The sequence below is a fragment of the Melozone crissalis genome, unplaced genomic scaffold (assembly GCF_028551555.1).
Source record: "Melozone crissalis strain CALT ecotype California unplaced genomic scaffold, PUWL_Pcris_2 ptg000023l_1, whole genome shotgun sequence".
Classification (NCBI taxonomy): domain Eukaryota; kingdom Metazoa; phylum Chordata; class Aves; order Passeriformes; family Passerellidae; genus Melozone; species Melozone crissalis.
The window spans coordinates 39,572,486-39,593,051 of NW_026535801.1; the positions used below are offsets into that span (position 1 = coordinate 39,572,486).

The 20,566-nt window shown below is 47.3% G+C and overlaps 1 protein-coding gene across 1 annotated transcript in view; it reads left to right on the forward strand.

Moving 5' to 3' along the window:
- KIF5C (kinesin family member 5C) overlaps positions 1 to 11,051 on the forward strand; it is a 77,746-nt gene extending 66,695 nt beyond the window's left edge. The window contains 3 exon segments of the mRNA XM_054278544.1: positions 2,720 to 2,936; positions 3,904 to 4,017; positions 7,166 to 11,051. Coding sequence (XP_054134519.1) covers positions 2,720 to 2,936; positions 3,904 to 4,010 — 324 coding nt within the window. The 3' untranslated portion in view covers positions 4,011 to 4,017; positions 7,166 to 11,051.
- Positions 11,052 to 20,566: the final 9,515 nt, after the last annotated feature.

Below are 20,566 nucleotides of genomic sequence, written 5' to 3' on the forward strand. Positions count from 1 at the left end.
TTTTTTCCCTCCTTTCTTCCCTCCTTTCTTCCCTCTTTTTTTCCCCTCTTTTTTCCCTTCTTTCCTCCTTCCTTTCTCTCCTTCCCTCCTCTGCCCTTTGCCCCCTTTCCCTCCTATCCCTCCTGCCCTTCTTCCTCATTTCCCTTCTTCCCTCCTTTCCTTCCCTCCCTGCATCAAAACTTGCACTTTTTGCATATTTACAAGCGTAATTTTGGAAGCTAACCTGTGCTGTCTGAGGAAAAGGTGCCACTAAACTCCTTGGAATTGGGAGTTAGAGCTGCTCTTCCCACTCTCTGTACTTCTAGGAATGTGGTAAATAAGGAATTTTTTTTCCTCTGAAAGTAGAGCTGTTTTGGCAGTAGGAAATACATAAAAATAGCTGTTTTCTGGATGGATTGTGCATCCCCAATTTGACTCCTGGCCTGAAGCTGCTCAGAGGCACCTTGGAGGTGGTTGGAGTGGATTCAACCAGCAGAGTTTTCAATGAAAACAATGGAATTGGGGTTTTCTGTGCAGCTGAAGGGCTGGTGCCTCCCTGGAGTGCTGAGGTTGGTAATTTTTGGGCCTGTGCATTTGTGTGTCCTCCCTCCTTCATGGAATTCCAGTTTCATACAATCCCTGATGTGGAATTAAAGCCCTGCCATCTCCCACACCTTCCATAATCCCAGGCTGCTCCAAGCCTGGCCTTGGACCCTTCCAGGGATCCAGGGCAGCCCCAGCTGCTCTGGGCACCCTGTGCCAGGCCCTCCCCACCTTCACAGGAATAATTTCCCCCTAAAATCTCCTCTCCCACTATGCTGGAGCTGTGTGCCACTCTTCAGGTGCGCACCACAAAGCACTAAAGCTGTTTTGATTTCTTTTTTGAGCAGAGCCATAACTCTGTGCACTGCACTCTCCTGAGCTGTATTAGTGACCCACACTCCCAGATCTGCTTTAATTACTCCTGTGGAAGTGCCCAAAGAGCAGGAAGTGCTGGACTGTGATAAGTGTCTGCTAAGGTTTGGGGTTTTCAGATTCCCAGGGAACAGATGGTTTCAAGACCTACTTTCTAAATGTGGAAACTGGGACATGTTCAGAGTGGATTTTCTTTTACCATTTTGCCTTTTTTTTGCACTCTTTTCATGCATCTGCTGGGTTTCAAATATGGATTTTTATAGCTCTCATTAGTGTGTATTTACTCAAAATCAACTTGGAATCCACATCTTGTAGGAAACTTCCAGAGAAAAGTGACATTGGACTTGATACCATCCTGCTTGGATTTTGTATCACAACTATTTCACACAACAAGGGTTCAGCACTTGCAGGAAAAGCACATTGTGGCAATGTTTTTTTAGCTTGTTTGTGTTTTTCTCCAGCACTAAGCCTGGCCCAGCAGGTGTAAAATGCTCTGATTGTTAAACAACGTGTGAATGTCAGGACATGCTGTTGCTTTGCTGCATTATTAATGTGGTTGTTAATCCAATTTTCTCTCCAGAAGAGGGAGAGTCACTCCTTTGGAGCAGGTTTCTGTTGCCTTCCAGCAGTGGTGTAATCTGTTCAGTGGAAATTGGGCTGGATTTTCTGCCCGTTTGCATCAGTTTTGTGTTTATTAAAAATCAATCCTCTCTTGGCTGTTGCTGCATGGGAGGTCAGATGTGATTTGTATAATTGATAGACCTCGCTCAGGTTCATGTTAGACTGAGGAAGTGCACCAATTCAAAGTTGCATATAATCATTATATTTGTAGTTACAGGCCTAAAAGTGATTTCTCAATGAAGTTCCCAGTTTTCCCACATGGCTGAGTAGGGAACACACAGGTGAACACATCAGAACCATTGGAAATGATGAATTTGGGGTGATCCCTGGTGATGTCTGTAAGACATATTCAGGCATTATTATTTTAAAATAATGAGGTGATAAAGGATTTGCACAATCCTGGAGATTTCTGTGTGCTGAGGAAATGTAGAGTTTCTGCTGCAGTTTTTGATATGTAGAGAAACTAAGATTTTTACATTAATTTCTAGAAGAAATCTGTTTAATTTTACTACTCCTGGCATGGAGAGCAAGAAGTGGCATTTCCTCTCTCCTCGTGAGGGGACTTCTCCCACCATTTCTCTGAGGAGATTTTTGCCACTTTCTTTTGACCTTGTGGGTCTATTCCAGCTCAGGACATTCTAAATTTCTCTTTAACCTAAGCTTTTCACATTAATTTTTGGAATAAATCTGTTTAATTTTAGCACATGACACATGGAGAGCATGGTGGCATTTTCTCTTTGTGGAGCGACTTTTCCTGCCATTTCTCTGAGGAGATTTTTACCGCTTTCTTTTTGACCTTATGGGTCCATTCCAGCTCATGACATTCTAAATTTCTCTTTAAACTAGGATTTTCACATCAATTTCTGGGAGAAATCTGTTTAATTTTAGTACACGAGGAGTGTAAAGCAACCAGTGGCATTTCCTCTCTCCTCGTGTGGGGACTTTTCCCGTCATTTCTCTGTGGAGATTTTTGCCACTTTCTTTAGACTTTGTGGGTCCATTCCAGCTCAGGACAATCTACATTTCTCTTTAAACTAAGATTTTACATTAATTTCTAGAAGAAATCAGTTTAATTTTAGTACATGACACACGGAGAACATGGCGGCGTTTTCTCTCTGTGAGGGGACTTTTCCCGCCATTTCTCTGAGGAGATTTTCGCCCCTTTCTTTTTACCTCCATTAATTTTGCATGGCTTTCCCCACAGCTGGTACGTGATAATGCAGATCTTCGTTGCGAGCTTCCTAAGCTGGAGAAACGCCTTCGAGCTACGGCAGAGAGAGTTAAGGCCCTGGAGAGTGCACTGAAGGAGGCCAAGGAGAACGCCATGCGCGACCGCAAGCGCTACCAGCAGGAGGTGGATCGCATTAAGGAGGCCGTGAGAGCCAAAAACATGGCCCGGAGAGCACACTCTGCCCAAATTGGTGAGGACATGGAGCTAAAGGGGCTGCCCACGTGCTTCAGGCTCGGGCTGGTTGCTGGGGGTTGAGTGGAGGGAGTAAAACATAAAACAAGAGGGGCTGCTTCTCCTCTGCTGCGCAGGAATCTTCAAAGGCCTTGTTTTTTCATGGAATTTGCCCCACCTCGAGTTTAAAGAGGCTCTGCAGTTCCACTGGGTAAATGAAGGGCATAATGGGTCTTGTGTGCCCTTCTAGTGACCTGAAAACTTGTCTCCTTAAATTAGTCGCTCACTTTCTTCCTCCTCCTCCCCCTACACGCTTTCTCTCTGCTTTCATTCTTTCTTTGCCTTTCTGGACCTTGTCCATTTCTCTTTTTTCTCCCTGATTACTCCTCCATGTGATTTAATTCCAAAAAATCTTCCTTTGTACTTCAGATATTGATATATCTCCGAGGCACAATGCAGTGTGTGCACACAACAGAGGAATGGGGCAATTCTTGGCATGATTTGTTGGGATTAAAATGGATAATGGTTTAGATGGAGATGACAATAGTGGGGTATTAAATCCTGAGGGAGAATCACACAGCACAAAGTGTCACCTGAATGCTTTCTCTTGTTGGAAGCCATCCAAGCTTTGTCTTGACATCTTCTGGAGTGGTGTAAATTGGACATAAAAAGTGCCTCACTGCCCAGCAAGTCACTTCCCTCTGTTGTTGGACAGTCCAGAATCTTTGCAGATCCAATGCATGGGAAGGTGGAAGGGCTCTGCCAGCAGGAAAAGAAAATGGATCTGCTAGAAGGAAAAGGGATCTGCCAGCAGGAAAATAGGTGTATTTGTTGTTGGCCAAGTCAGGGAGTGCTGTGTTCTTCACAGCTGGATCAGAAACCACTGAGTTGGGAAGCAATTGGGTTTCCCTTGGAGGAGAAGGGGAGGTGGGAAGCTAAAATGGGAAAGCTAACATGTCCTGTTTGTCCCTTCTTGCCCTGTGCAGCCAAGCCCATCCGCCCTGGTCACTACCCAGCGTCTTCTCCGACGGCCGTCCACGCCATCCGAGGGGGAGGCATGTCCAACTCCAGCTACTACCACAACACCAAATAAACGAGAGGTAAGGCCACAGTAACTCGCTCACCTCTTCTCCCACCGATCACTCAGTTCCCTTATATTTCATCTTGCTTTTAGGAGACTGACAGTAATTGTTTTTCTATTTTTAGTAGTTGTTTGCTGATAATTACAATACTTGTTAATTGAGTGCCTGTTAAGAGGCTTTGCCAGCTGCTGAGGAGAGGTTTTATTTTAATGACTTAGCACTTTTAAGTTTTTTAAAAACTGCTCTGGTAAATCTGGACTGAAATTCACACATAGAGGTATGAAACTCATGTAGTTTCATACCTCAGAGGTTCCTTCTGCCAGCATCACCTTCTGCTTTCTGTGCCATGGATGTGTTTCCATGTTGGGATATTCCAGCCTGGGATAGGGGTAGGGCAGCTTTCAGTGGCAGCAAGAGACATCTCCAAATTTGAGTGTCACCATTTGGCACATTTGGAACTCTTAGTTCTCTTCATGAAAATTAAAAAACCTTAAATATTTTACTTTAATTGCCAGGGCTTGAAAGTTTCTCCTAAGCCAAAGATGAGCAGCATACTCCCAGGAGTCTGTTCCATGGACTCCATCCTGCCATTTCTTTCTTTAAATGCTCATTGGGAGAGATTTTATAAATGTAATAGATATATTATAACATAAATCAATGCTTATTGGAGAGATTTTATATCTGCATTATTTTAGATGATCAGTTTATGCCACAGACATGCCAAGAGCTGGATGGCAGCGAGTGGCTGTGAAAAGCAGCCTGGGGACAGCAAACTTGTCCCTCCAAGTGTGGCTTTTTGCCTTCCTTGAGGATTAATTCTGTCTCACATCTCTCTTCATGGTCTGTGGTCTCCTTGAGGCATTCTTGGGTGTTTTTAGCTTTTTTTTGGGGAATGTTTCATGTCAGGCTTGCATGCCAAGCATCCATCACGCCACACTCAGGCTGTTATTGTGCTGGGGGATTGTTCCTGCTCATTGTGTTTGCCATGAGCTTCCAGCAACAAATATTTCCTCTGTGGATAAATTAGGGCAAGGCCTTGCTGGGAGGTTTTGTCCATTCTGGTCTGAAATTGGCTTTTCCACCTCAGGAGTGAGGTGCCTCTGTCCATCTGCTTCATTGCATTCCCACCTCTGTGACCTGGCAAAGAGTGGGGTACAGAGCCTTGTCAAAGATTTCTAAACATTTCTTCGAACAGCTGCTCTGAGGGGAAAAAGCTGCCACCTGCCTCAAACAAATGCACCTTTAATTTACCAGCTGCAGTGAAATGAAGAGTGAGACTCAAACAGGCCACAGTTGTCAAGTGAACAACTGTAGATTAATAAAAGGCACTAATAAAATACTTCCTACTAGGTGGGTTTGTAATCTCAAGGCAGGATTGTGGAAGTCGAGAAAAAGCAATCAGGAGGCATAAAATACTCACCAGGTATTTCAGATGCTGAGGTTTAGGTTTGAGGGCTGTGGAGATGAGCAGGTTCAGGCCATGTTGCAGAGGAGCACCAGGGAAAATGAAGCTGGAGAAAAAGAAGATGGAAGATCTCAGGAGAAACTGGATAAAGTTACAGACTTAGGGTTTCTGGAAAAGAATTAGGAAAAAAATCTGAAAACCAAATGGCAGCCCTAGACGTTGGAATGAAACCATTTACACAGTGTGTTCTTGGTTTTTTGCTCACATCCAGAAATAGGTGTGGAAGGTGTAGTCCAGGAAGGCTGGGAAGTGAGTGGAGAAGGTCAGTTCTCCTCAGTTTTGGTCCTTTGGTTAAGAATTTTATTGGCAAATTTCAGCTATTTGCCTGCCAAAATTGGGAGTATCTGGGTAGCCTGAATTCTGAGCTGGGATGGAAACCCAGGGGTCTGAGTAAGGGTGTTAGTAAAGGTGCTGCCAGTGCAGGGAGAGCTTAATCCAGATTATTTCTGATTATTGCTGAGACATTCCTAGGCTCTGCAGAAAGTGATTTGGAATGGGGCAGATCTACCCAGCTGGCACCAGAACAAAACTCTCTTTTATAGTCATTTAACAGCAGAGATATAAAATTGAGGTTCCTATTTCCATATTTGCTGAGGAGAGATTTATCTTGTGTTCATTCATTATTCACCATAAAGATAAAAGACACTTAGTGCTGTTAGACTGGTCAGGGGTTATGATTGATTAACCCAGCAGATGGAAGAGAAAGAAATGTGGGTTTTAATAAAATGTGCTTGTATAATGTGCATATATAAAATTATAGAGTATATTCTTATAATATTATACTGATATTATATATAAAATATTTCAGGTGTTTCTGTAAACACTTATATATGTGTATATATATCAGGAAAATATCTGTCAGGAGACAGAGAACAGAAGGATTGATTTTAATTTGTATTTTTTCATCCTTTTGATTTTATAATTTTCAGATTCTGCTGCTGTTACTTTCCCCCACCTTATTACATGAGATAAACACACACCAGCTCTTCAGCACATCCAATGAGCCATGAGAAAAATCCCATTAAAGGAACAGAAAATTAAAGGGGAAAAAAGTTAGACCTTTAGATAGTGTTTGTGGGAAATGGATTTGTAGAAAATTCTTAAAACTCGATAGAAGGCTCACACAGCGAGTATCAGTATGATAACTTTGAGTGTGTGTCTGTATGTAAACTTTGAGATAAGAAATGTTGACTTAGAAATACCATGGAATAGGACAGACATTGTTGAGAGAGAAATTGAACTAGAAATAAGTTTCAAAGGACGGTTTTGTAAAAAAAGATTAGATACTTTGGAGAAATAGAGCTATGCAAGATGTATTCTAGTAGAACTCATGAGGGGTAATTTTAGATGATTGGCTTTAAGGCATTTACAGCATGGTGTGGAAAAGCTGATAGGCTAAGAAACATTTATAGTGTATTGTAATTAGGAAATAGTTGGGTTTTGGATTGTGAGGGTGTGAACTGTAATACTTGTTGAGAATTTTCTACAAATCCATTTCCCGCAGTGTTTGGGTGAGACATAATTCCAGGTGGCAGAGAGTGAATCCCATCAGGAGAACTGGCTCATTTTGTGAGACCCAAACTCCATCATTTTTTAATCGTGACTGCAGATCTTTGCTTGCTGCCCATCCCGTATGGGCGCTCTGCTTTCTAATCCCCCAGATCCACTAATTTCCCTTTTCTTTCTCTCTCTCCCTGGCAGGTCAGTTCCACTTAGCATGTTAAGGACTGTCATTAAGTCACATTAGTTTCTTTTTTGCCCCTCTCCGACCCGGTCCACGTCCTGTCCATGCTGCGCTTCCCACGGCGACGCCCCGCTGCAGGTACTCCGAGCTTCGTAGGATCTCCACGTGTCCAGAAGTGTCCAGCTCAGCTCCTCCAGACCCTTGTACGGTGTCTGGAACATCCCCACCTCAGTAAGGATGAGAGGGAGTCTGCCACTCCGAATTCCACGACCCCTTGGCGCTGCTTAGGTTGGGGCTTCTCCACTCCGAGTGATGATTTTTATTTTTTCTTTCCTCCGAGCCCTCCGTTGGCATCGGTAATTCCCGACTTCTGGCATCAAGGAATTAATTATTCAATGACCAAGTGCCATCAAAGGCAGGTGATTGTGCTCTGTCATGACTGATTTCCTGTATAATATACATATTATTTTATATTTTTAGGGGATGAAAATGTGCTGCTATGTGGTTTAATTTTACTGCTTAACATTTTCGGAAGGAAATTTCCCCAAAGAACCATTTGTAATATCCTGATTTAAAGAAAAAAAAAATCTTTGGACTGTATAAAATAACCTTTATTGCAGTACCTGGTAAAGAACAAACGGGATGCAGAGAAATCTGTTAGTATAGACGTAGGATTTGAAGTTTGGTAGTTCCATGAATTTATCTGTGTGACCTGTTTTGAAATTAAGCTCCTATTCCCTTGTAGTTCTCCCTACAGTGGTGGGTTTTCCTGGAGTGGGATGGCTTAGCCACGTGTTTGTAAGAGTTGCTCCCTAGGAATTTTTGAAGGATTTCAGAATGCTGTGGAAATCTTGCCTTGGAAAAGCTGACAAGCATCTCCCCCCTCCCTCCCCCTTTCCCCAGACAAGCCCTGATGTGTTCACACCGGAATTCAGATCCCGGAGGGAACAGTCCCCTACCAGAACAAAGGAAAATAAAATCCCCCAAACCCTTCCTTAAAAAAAAATCCTAAAGGAGGTGAGAGTTGTACACTCCAGCTGTCCTTTGCAGAACAAATCTGGGAATTTTTTTGCTGGGATGTGAGGAGCATATTTCCATGGGAAGGGAACGTCTTTCTAAGCCGCTATATCCTCTCATCCTGTGGAAGGTCCAGAGGGAAGGAAAAGCCTTCCCTGGATCTCTCAGACAGCAAATTTCCATCTTCCCAGCAAGGGGGCATTGGAATTGCTCTGGGAAGGTTCTGCTGGCAGGCAGAAGGTGCTCCTCCTCCTCCTCCTCCTCCTCCTCCCCATCTCCTGGGGCAGGTGGGACTCCAGGAAGCCGGGATTCCAGGAAGGCTCCAGGAAGCTGGAATCCCAGGAAGGCTCCAGCTGAGCGTAGCCCTCTGGTCTTCTTTTGCAGACGTTTGCTCTTCTTTAATTTGAGATGGATTGGGATTTATTTTTTTTTTAATTTCTGAATGTGTAGGTGTAGAACTCTTCCGTTCCGTAGAGCGTTTTGGAAGATAGTGAGTTGACTTTAGATATTTTTTTCTACTGAAATTAGGGTGTTGCAAAGTAAGTTGAACTTAATTTAACTGTTTTTTTGGTTTTTGTTTGTGTTTTTTTTTAATGTTGCACTATTTTGGGGAGGCATTTTGCTAAACATATTTAATGAAGTTGCAGATTTGCATGTATTTAATTTATTTTGTATTTTCCAAAGTTTTATATTTTCTTTCGTTACGTGCATGTGCACTGCCAGAAGAATGAACTGTGAACTTGCCATATGCAATCTTTAATAAAATCACTAACTCAGAACTACTCTGTGCTATCTTACCAGCTGGTCAGAGCTGAGCTTTCTACTAGGAATTAATAATCCTCTTGTTTTGGTTCTAGGAAAAGATCCCAAGCTTATTTGCTGTCGGAGATTTTTGTACTGTAGGCAAACTTTTTGTTGTGTCTCTCAGCGCTTGGTACGGAATTCCATTGTAAATGCAGCATTCATGACAACACAAAGGTCTGGATTGCTCAAGGCATCCCCAGGAATTTTTTGGGGACACTTCTGCCAGCTCCCTGCAGCTTGAGGCAGAAGTGAACTTGGACATCTCTTCCTCGTGCTGGTGCTGATCAGGCAGTCAGTGCCACCAGCAGCGAAACGATGGAAGCTTCTCCAAGTTCCCTTCCACACCAACACTGCAGGAGGACTTTCAGCAACGCCCCAAAGATGCCTTAGGCTAAAATCCTCAAAATTAAATACCTGAGATATCTAATGGTTGGAAATTACGAATTCTCAGTTGAACATGCTCTGCTTGTATCAATTTTTATTTTTGAAGCCTATTTTCATTAGGCAACTTCAGTTTGTACTGCGTGTTGTATATTCAACTTTTGTACCATTTCTAAGGCTTTCTCACATTTTATATCTGGAAAGGAAAACCACACATCTGCTCTGCAGAGGTCAGAACCTGTCTCTTGCTGTTTCCTGAACCCTATCTTCCTTTCTTTGCTCTTTCAGTGTTGTGTTCTATTTATTCCAGGCTCATTTTTAAAGTTGTGGTTTGTACAGCGCAAATGAAATTTCACGTCTAAAAAATGTCATGCATGGGACAAATTGGGGTGGAAATACCATTCCCAAATGGAAAACGGATTTCAGATGGAACTAAAGTGCATATTGTTCTTTTTGCTAGTAATTGAAAAGTATTTCTGGCTCACTTGAGCTTCTCTTATTGATACGTTCAAATATCTTGTGTTTGTCCTTGAGTTCACGTTTCATCGACTTGTTTTCTGGAAAGCAAGGAAAGTTTTAAGCTTGGAAAGACCTTGGCTGATGCATTCTTAAGTTTTGTATTAAACTCAACAAGGGTGAGAGTTGGATTATCCTGAAGATAGCGAAAACTTAAGAATAAGTCACCAAAAAAATTCTGCTACAATTCCTGCCCACAGAGCCTTGAGTAGCTTTTCAAATTCATTTTATAAAGCCTAATGGACTAAGATGCACATTTGTCTGAAATCTTTATAAATCATGGAATGGTTTGGTTGGAAGGGAATTTAAGGATCAGCTGATTCTACCCCCCTGCCATGGCAGGGACACCTTCCACTGTCCCAGGCTGCTCCAAGCCCTGTCCAACCTGGCCTGGGACATTTCCAGGGATCCAGGGACAACCACAGCTTCTCTGTGCACCCTGTGCCAGGGCCTGCCCACCCTCACTTCCAAATATCCCATCTAACCTTGCCCTAAGGCTTGAAACTAAACAAAATCAAGAATTTTAATTTGAACACTGTTTTATTCTAAGAACTGTTTAAATAACAGCGACGAAGGTCCGAAAGCAAAGGGCTCACCAGACTCCCCTCGCTGGAGGAGAAATACCTCACCTAACCACGACGGAAGTGCTCCTCCACGGGGGAAAAGAGAGGGAAAGAAAAGGGCAGGATAATCCGAATCTCCCCTTGCTCTGGTTGCGTCCCGCAGGAGCCGCGCCGTGCGCCATCCGCTGTGCGGGATGGAGCCGCGGGCTGAGGCACGCTGTAGATTTACCCCTGTCTAGTTTGTAAAGTGTGTAACGTGTACTGCAGATGTGTATTCTCTGGGCTCTATGTATCTTTACAGTAGTGTTCAATTTAGGAGGGAAAAAAAAAAAAAAAGAGAGAAAAACAAAACAAAACAAAAAAAAAGATTAATAAATGGTGGACACGTTTTGCTGGTAAAAAGGGGAAATTTTTTTTTTCTTTTTGCCATTGCATCAGGTGATGCTGAACTGCATTAAACTCTTGATAGCAGACCTGAACCCTCCTCCTCCTCCCCCCCAGCCCGTGGAGAGCAGTCTTTTATCTTCGTGCTGAAGTTCTGTCGGAGATGGATGGATACACTGGCAGACTGCATGATGTATCATTCGAAATCCGTTACAGTGGAAAATAAAACTGAACTGAACTCTGCCGTGTGGGCCTGGTGTGACACGGGACAGGGCGCTCCCTGCAGCACGGACAGCTCCCGGTGACAGGGACAGCACCGAGGGGATGGCTGGGCATGTTTGGGGTGGGATATCAGGGAAAGGCTCTTCCCCAGAGGGTGCTGGCACTGCCCAGGCTGCCCAGGGAATGGGCACATTCCCAACAGCTCCAGGAGCACTGGGACAGCACCCCAGGGATGCTCAGGGTGGGATTTTGGGGTGTCTGTGCAGGACCAGGAGCTGAACCCATGATCCTGTAGCTCCCTTCCCACTCGGGGTATTCCCCGATTCCCACTCAGTGGAACCCCACTCCAAAGCAGGCCGAGTCCACGCTCTGGATTTCAGCTTTCCTTCTGAACCTCTAGAAAGTAATTCCCAAAATGATAAAATCCCAGCCTGGTTTGGGTTGGAAGGGACCTTAAAGCTCATGCCATGCCACCCCTGCCTGGGCAGGGACACCTTCCACTGTCCCAGGTTGCTCCAAGCCCTGTCCAGCCTGGATTTGGGCACTGCCAGGGATCCAGGGGCACCCATTAAAAGATTTGGGTGACTGGGGAATGAACACAGCAGAGTTTTAAATCTTTTTAATAAATAATTTCATCATCTCTACTACCTCTCCATAGATATATTCCTTCTTCCTCCTCTTTTTCATTAGCCTGAGGATGACAGGGAGACTCTTCCAGTTCCCTTCTGCATGCATTTCCATTTTTATAGGAATATTACACTCACTTTATGTAAAAGTTCATGTATCCTTGCCACTTCCCTAAAGTCATACTGGGGACCTTTAGAAACAGCTTATTTCCAGTAATTATTACTCTGAGCATTTCACAATTAAATCATTACTTTTCTCCTCAGCAATGCAAATTCCGGGTGCTCCAAGGTTTCTGTAGGAATGGATTGCTCTCTTTTTTTGCTGCTGAGTAGACTCCTCATGAGGATTATGTGGTTTTTGCACCATAAAAACAAGCGCAGACTTAGAAATTAGTCCAGTAAAATTTGGAGTCCATTGTTAAAAATGATGAATAAATTTTGGATTGTGATAAATTTTGGTTTTGGTGCATAAGAGGCATTTCCTCACTCTCTGGGAAGCTCCTGCAGGATGAGGATGGCTCCACCCGGGAAGAGGAGGCTTTCCAGTGGAGATGGTTTATGTTAAGGACAGCAGGTGGGAAGTCCAAACATTCCCCAAAAGTCCTGCAGAGGAAGGCAAACACCGCAGGGTGCCAGAGCTCTTTCCATGAGTCAAAAAACACTCACCCTTCAAGATCTGCTCGATAAAGCTCATGCCTGGAGGATGAACTCAATTAGAGAGCAGACTGTTTGCAGGAATTGTATCCCTACAATTTCGTTTTCGGAATGTGGGATTGCAGCAGTTAATTAACTCTTATAAAAACAGCACAAATTACCGTATCCATTTCCAAGAGCCACCTTTCGCAAGAGCGCGGGGAAAACAAAGGAATGGGACTCGCGTCCCTAGAAAAAGACCCACCGCAGGGCTGCCGCTATCGATTCAAACATTGCTTAAACTGAAACTTCCAGCAGAGCTGATCCCAAGGGAGGCTGTATTTATACTAAAATGAGGATATTCGGTAGCTCGGCATCCAGATCCCTGATGATGGGATCCGTGATTTTTTGATGGAAAACCGATGCGTGGGTCCCGGGGCAGGGGGTATCGGGGCGGTTCCCGTTCCAAGGATCCCGGGGGAGGTTCGGGAGCCGCCCCCTGTCCCCGCAGGTGTCCGGGTCCCGCCCTGCCCGCAGGTGCCACCGCCCCGGGGGCGGGCACGGCGAGTCCGAGCCGCCCGCTCCGCCCCGGCCCCGGCGCCTCCTCCGCCGGCTCCGCCCGCACGGCCCGGGGCGAATATCCCGTGTCCCGCTGTCCTGCTGCTCCCGTGTCCTGCTGTCCTGCTGCTCCCGTGTCCCGCTGTCCCGCTGTCCCGTGTCTCGGTGTCCCGTGTCCTGCTGTCCCCGTGTCTCGGTGTCCCGGCACGCAGGGTGAGTGCGGGGAAGGGGCCCGGGAGGGAGCGCGGAGCGGGGCGGGCTCGGGGCTGCGGGTCCCGCTCCGCCGCCCCAGCTGATGCTGAGCCGCGTCCCAGCCCCGGCGGCAGCGAGGTGGCACCGGAATCTGGGTGTCCCCAGCTCCCCACGGGGACAGCGAGGTGGCACCGGAATCAGGGTGTCCCCAGCCCCACGGGGACAGCGAGGTGGCACCGGAATCTGGGTGTCCCCAGCTCCCCACGGGGACAGCGAGGTGGCACCGGAATCAGGGTGTCCCCAGCCCCACGGGGACAGCGAGGTGGCACCGGAATCTGGGTGTCCCCAGCCCCACGGGGACAGCGAGGTGGCACCGGAATCAGGGTGTCCCCAGCCCCACGGGGACAGCGAGGTGGCACCGGAATCTGGGTGTCCCCAGCCCCACGGGGACAGCGAGGTGGCACCGGAATCAGGGTGTCCCCAGCCCCACGGGGACAGCGAGGTGGCACCGGAATCTGGGTGTCCCCAGCCCCACGGGGACAGCGAGGTGGCACCGGAATCTGGGTGTCCCCAGCTCCCCACGGGGACAGCGAGGTGGCACCGGAATCTGGGTGTCCCCAGCCCCACTGGAGCACGAAGTGGCACTGAAACCTGGATGTCCCCAGCTCCACCGGAGGGTGAAGCGGCACTGGAATCTGCGTGTCCCCAGCTCCCCATGGGGAGTGGGAGGTGGCACCGGAATCTGGGTGTCCCCAGCCCCACGGGGACAGTGAGGTCGCACCGGAATCTGTGTGTCCCCAGCTCCACTGGAGCACGAAGTGGCACCAAAATCTGCGTGTCCCCAGCCCCAGCGGAGGGTGAAGTGGCACTGAAACTTGGGTGTCCTCAGCCCCACGGGCACAGCGAGGTGGCACAGAAATCTGGGTGTCCCCAGCCCCAGCGGAGGGTGAAGTGGCACTGAAACCTGTGTCCCCTCAGCTCCTGGGGAGTGGGAGGTGGCACTGGAATCAGGGTGTTTCCAGCCCCCTCGGGGAGCGAGAAGTAGCACCAAAGTCTGGGTGTCCTGAGCCCCACCAGAGGGTGAAATGGCACCAAAATCTGGGTGTCCTCAGCCTTACCGGAGCACAAAATGGCACCAAAATCTGTGTGTCCCCAGCCCCACGAGGAGTTGGAAGTGGCACCAAAATCTGTGTGTCCCCAGCTCCACTGGAGCACAAAGTGGCACCGGAATCTGGGTGTCCCCAGCCCCACGGGAACTGGGAGGTGGCACTGGAATCAGGGTGCCCCCAGCCCCACCGGAGCACAAAGTGGCCCTGAAATCTGGGTGTCCCCAGCTCCAGGGGAGTGGAAAGTATCAGGATGAAATCAGGATGTCTCCAGCCCCACCTGTTCAGGGGAGTGGGGGGTGACACCAAAAGGGGGTGTCCCCACACCTGCTGGTTTTGGGGAACAGGAGGGAGCACCAAAATCAGCGTGCCAGCAGCTCTGGGGGTTGTGGGGAGAAGGAGGTGGCACTGCAAACAGGTGTCTCCAACCCTGGCAGTCGTGGGGAGCAGAACGCGGCACTTAAATCAAGGTGTCCCCAGCCACCCAGCACGCAGGAGGTGTCACCAGCAGCAGGGTGTCCCCAGCAGCCGTGGCAGTGGCAGGAAGGAGCCAGGCTGTGGGAAGCGCTGGGTGTGCAGCGTCAAGTGCCTGGGACCCAGCTCACAGCCTGTGTTTAACAGGTCCCTTGTAAAAGTGCAGTTATTACACATCCCCTGATGATTATAGAGCTGTAAAAAGAGCTGGGCTCCGTGTTCCGCAGGTGTGGACGCCAACCTCGGGCTCTTCAGCAGTGGGGCTTCACCGTAGGAAGTGACAGAGCACCATAAAAATGTACTTAGTGCAGCAAAAACTGTGAGTGAAAAATACAAGCTGCCCACCCTGAAGGCTGCAAGGGGATTTTGGATAAGGGCCTGGAGTGGCAGGATGAGGGGGAATGGCTTTCATTGCTAGAGGGCAGGGATGGATGGGATTTTGGGAAGAAATGGGCAGGATGGATGGGATATTGGGAAGGAATTCCTGGCTAGGAGGGTGCCCAGAGAAGCTGTGGCTGCCCCTGGATCCCTGGGAGGGTCCAAGGCCAGGCTGGATGAGGCTTGAAGCAGCCTGGGATAGTGGAAGGTGGACTGGGATGTGTTTAAGATCCCCCCCAACCCAAACCATCCTGTGATCCTATAGAAGCAAATGGGCAGGGTGACTCTGGCAGGTTGGAAAAGCGTTGCCTTTAGCGTGGTGTTTTTCTTCAGAATGGACACAGGATTCTGGTCCCTATTCCCCAAATCCATGTGCATATCCTGGTGCAGAATCAGGCTGTAAATCCTTGGAACAGCACCCAGCAGTGGTGTGGGGACTGTGGGGATGGTGGGCACCAAGGGCTCAGTTCTGCACAATGCCCTGGGTGCTCTGCTGATGCAGGGAGTGAAAACACCCCTGGGGCTGAGCAGCGCACGTGGCTCACTCAGATAGAGCTGGTTTGCAAGACCCAGCTGGTTGGTTCCTGAGGGCAGTGTCAGGAAAACGGGATTGTGTGATTTCCCATCTGTCAGAGGGCAAGGCAGCGAGCCGCCAGGGCAGGGATCAGAGCCATGTGCTGCAGCAATGCCGTGCTGCTAATCCCAGATGCTCAGAGAATGAGTCAAGTTTCTCTCCCTCAATCAACATGTTTTTGTTTAAAATCGTAAAATACAAAGTGTAGAGATCGCTGTTTCTCAGGTCAGATTTGAAGCTCTGAGTTTTCAAGCTTCCTCCGTGGCTTCGAACCTCCCCATTGTCACACCTCTGTGCTTGGATGAGTTTCTGAGAAAAGGACAAAAATATTAAAATGTTTGTGGTGACAGAGAATAAAGTGTGAGAACACAAAGATCAGCTCAGAGGAGGAGAATTCAGAGCTGACTCTGTTTTGTGTGTCTGTGTCCCCTTGCCCAGCCAGGCCCTGTACCTGCAGCGCAGGTGAATTCCAGAGGTAATTGCAGAGGGATGTTTTATGGCAGGGAGCAGGGGAGTTGTCCAGGTTGTTCCACAGCTTGGTGATTCATCAGCCTTTGCATGGTGATATTTTACCCTTCAGTCAGCCCACAATTAACTCGTTTAGCAGAGCTCCCCCTCTTCCCGCCGTGCCTTGCTTGCTTTAAGTCAATTAGTGCTTCCCAGCGTGATAATTGCTCTGCTCCCGGCCAGCCAGCCCCATCCTCTCAGTGACATCCCTTCCACAGGGATAATCTGCAGCCCATGGCTCTGCAGGGCCCTCTCTGAGGTTTGACATCTGGGTGATGCTCGCTGTCAGGAGCGGGACATCCCATAATCGGCTTACACGGGATGGATCCCGCCTGCTGATCCTCTCGGGGTGAATTCCCTTTGTCTGGCAGGAGGAGGAGAGGGAGGAGGGAAAGCACGGCCAAGGTGGGGGAGATGCAGTCTCTAGGTCAGGGAGGTGATTGCCATTGGCAGCCTGAGGTGCTGCAAGGACAAAAATCCATTTTTAACCTTTCCCTGCGCCCTTGGGAGCTCCGTAGGAGAGACACCTGTGCCTTGTTAACTCAAGGTTGAGGCAGGTTATCCCAATCTCTTCCTGCCTGGTTTTGCATTTTCCCAAGTTTCAACTGTGGGAGAAGAAAGAGGGAGTATTTCCTTTTATCCTGTTTATATGGTTGTGCTAATTACATGGGAGAACCATGCAGAATCAGGAGTTACAAACTCAGAAATCAGCAAGTGGAAGATTCCCAACCCATGGAAGATTCCCTGCCTGTGGAAGATTCCCTTCCCATGGCAGGGGCTTGCAACAAGATGAGCTTTAAGCTCCCTTCCAACCCAAACCCATTCTATGATTAAAAATTCTAAAAAATAATAATTCTGCTGCATGAAGTCTGCTACTTCTGAAAACTCCCCTCTTTTATTTTTTTTCCCACTCAAGTCTGTGTTCCTCAATACTTTAATTCCTTTGCTCAGATCTATTGGCTGGATCTTGTGGACTCAAAGGAAAGGAATGCTTCGGTTATTGCCGTGTGTGCCTCAGAGGCCTCCTGGATGAGGGGCATGTCCAACAGCTCAGGAGTGGTGAAAAGGCACCTTTGATAGTTCCCTGCCAATAAACTTCAGAAGGAATTCCAGGTGGCAGCTTTCCTGAGGGATTGAGGCGGACTGAGTGATGCATGAGATGCTGGCAGGGATTTTTCCAGCAATTGCTGGGAGAATCTTTCAGCCTAAATAAGGAGGTTTCAGCCGGGCTTTGCACGTGACTTCTGTGATTTCTGCAGGTGTTGGATCACCAGGATGGTCATTCCAAGGGCCAGGTGCTGAAGGCTGGCTTGGACAGGGCTTGGAGCAGCCTGGGACAGTGGAAGGTGTCCCTGTCCATGGCACAGGGGGCAATGGGATTAATTTAAGGTCCCTCCCAACCCAAACCATCCTGGGGTTCCGTGATTTTCAGTGAAGGCTCAGGAAAACCGTTGGCATTCCCCGTTTTCTTGCTGTGCCCATGCTATGATCCAACAAAACGAGATTGGGATTTCTTGCCTGGAGCCTGGGGCTTTTTGATGTGCCTGGGTTGAACTACAGGCTTTGGCTTGGGACCAAACTGGGGGTAAAATGGTTTTTATTTGGGTTTTGCTTTGATGTTCAAACAAATCTGAGCTGTTGTATGAAACCTGCTTGGACTAAACTTACAAACCCCACTGGTCATATCATCTTATAGGTCTGGAAGCAGGGCAGTAAAGGATCAGAACCTGAGGGTTTGTGTTAAAAAAGCCCCAAGGAATCATCCTGGAATGGTTTGGGTTGGAAGGGCACTAAAATCTCATCCCATTCCCAGCAATTCTCCTGAGGTCTGTACAGGTGGCAGGGGTAGAACCCAGTCCTGCCCTCACTGCTCTGCAGGGAAAATTGTGGTTTCTTAAATTTAATGTTTCAACTCCCCAGCTCTCAATATAGGGGAAGGCCCACTCCATCCTCAATTTTAATCCTTCATTATCCTGCATTTTTTACACGTTAAAAAACAAAGTGGGAAGAGATCCTTGCAACAATGGCGTGAAAAATCAGGTGTATAAATAGATTGGACATTCTGCTTCTTCAGAATGGTGAAATAGAGTTGTTCTCACGCCCATAAATTAGTGTGCTTGTGAGAACAATTGTCTTTCCTATGTCAAAATTCCTGTGTTTTCCTGTAAAGAAATGTGGTTTTCTTCCTTGTAGCCCAGTTGCATGATTATTTCTAAACATTAGGGAAGCTAAGACTGAAATCCTTCAGCCTGCCTTGGTTTATATGGATGGAGAGTTAACAAATTGTTGGAGCAGCCTTGCCTTAGGTTTAAGTGCAAGATATTGCAATTTTTGTCTGTTCCTTCAAATTTATCAGGCAAAAAACCTGCATGAAACACCATCTTTAGTGGGATCATAACAATTCCTTCCCTGGTGGCCCCATGGAACTTTTCACCCCTTCAATCCCTGCCCCAGAGTGCAGGATTGATGTTGGAATTATGGTTACTGTGAATTTTAGATTTTTTGTTGATAGGTATTGATTTTTAAGAGAATATTTGATTTGAGGTTGTAGAAAAACCAGTATAGAGGAAACTTTTTAAAATACATGTATGTGTTAATTATCATCATAGTTACCATAGTATTTATACCTTGTCTACTTCAGTATACCCAACAGATTTTTAACAAAGTTGACAAAACAGTGTTCATAATTCAAATAGGAGGGAGAGATGTTGGATTCCTGGTTGCTGAGAATTCCAGATTTTCTGTGCTGAGAATTTCAGATTTTCTGTGCTGGGAATTTCAGATTTTCTGTGCTGGCAGGCACTGAGCCCCAGGAGAACACTGCATTGACCTGAGGCCGTGGAGAAGCTTCCAGAATGGAATGATGGAACTGGGATTGTGGGTGTGGAGTTTGGATAGAAGTGTGTGATAGCACAGGCTGGGAAACTCAGAGTTTAAGGGTTTAGAATACAGTAATGTGTATAGAGCAAGGTGGAGGGTTTAGGGTGGAGGCTGGTCCTCCTTGTCCTTCTCCTTCTTCTTCTCCTTCTTCTTCTCCTTCTTCTTCTCCTTCTTCTCCTCCTTCTTCTCCTTCTTCTTCTCCTTCTTCTTCTCCTTCTTCTCCTTCTTCTTCTCCTTCTTCTTCTCCTTCTTCTTCTCCTTCTTCTTCTCCTTCTTCTTCTCCTTCTCCTCCTTCTTCTCCTCCTTCTCCTTCTTTTGCTTCTTCTCCTTGTCCTTGTCCTTCTCCTCTTCCTCCTTCTTTCTTCTACTCCTTTCTTCTCCTTGTTTCCTCTCCTACTTCTTTCCTCTCCTTTCTTCTTCCCCTTCTTCTCCTCCATGGGTTTGGGTGGTTTTGTGTAATTGGATAAAAAGTCCCCATTGCAGGACATGAGCGATTGGTTTTTGGGTTAAACTGAAAATAATTGAGGTGTCATTTCTTAATTGGACAGTTTATCCTTGAAAGGCCTTGTAGAGAGAGACACAGCTCCATTTTTAGTGTGTCAGAGTGAAGTGCTGCAGAACTCAGGGTTTGTGAGACTGTGACAGAGATAAGAACCGATAAACACCTGAGTCCCAACAAGAAATCCCATCTCACACATTTCATCCTGACCTTACCAAAAAACCCCCAAAGAATCGACTCAGGCCGAGGCTGTTTGGGGTTGGAAGGAGCTGCCATCCCAGCCTGGCTCCCCCAGGAGCTGCCTCTGGCCCTGGTGCGTTCCTGGTGCTCCAGGGCGCTTTTCCACCCTCCCTTCCTCACCTCGCCACGTCAGGAGCAGCACGGCAGACACCAGCTCATCTCCCCAGCCCTGGGGATGTGCCCTGGAGGGTGATTACCTGCTCAGGAGTCTAAACACGCAGATGGGAGCGCTTAGCACTTAGCGTCATCTAATCCCTTCTTATTTTTTTGGGAAAAATGCTGCCCCGGTTTTGTCCTGATGTGAAGAAACCTGTTGTGGCAAATTGCACTAATTCAGAGCTCAGCTTAGAGCCTGAAATTGAGCTAAAAGCTTTGGGAGAAGCGCAGCCAGGGGCCTCGTGTGCCTCCTGAGTGCCTCGAACCTCATTTTCAGGAGCTGGTTCGGTTTAGATGTCATTTAAGGCTTGAGGCGTTTCGGTGCTTGGGATGTGAAGAGTTTTCATGTGTTAGATGTGGGGGCTTGGACAGTGTGGCTGTTCCTTCTTTCAGCTGGCAGCTAAGAAAATCCATTTTATGGAATATCCAGAGCTGGAAGGGACCCACAGGATCATGGATCCAACCCCTGTCCCTGCACACATGCCCCAAAATCCCACCCTGGGCACTCCTGGCTGTCCAAATGCTCCTGGAGCTCTTGGGATTGTGCCCATTCCCTGGGGAGCCTGGGCAGTGCCAGCACCCTCTGAGGGAAGAATTTTGCCCTAAAATCCATCCCAATTTTGCCCTAAAATCCATCCAACCAGCTCCAGGTGTTCCCTGGGTCACAGAGATGGGAGCTGCCCCCCAGGAGAAGGCTCCAGGCTGGGA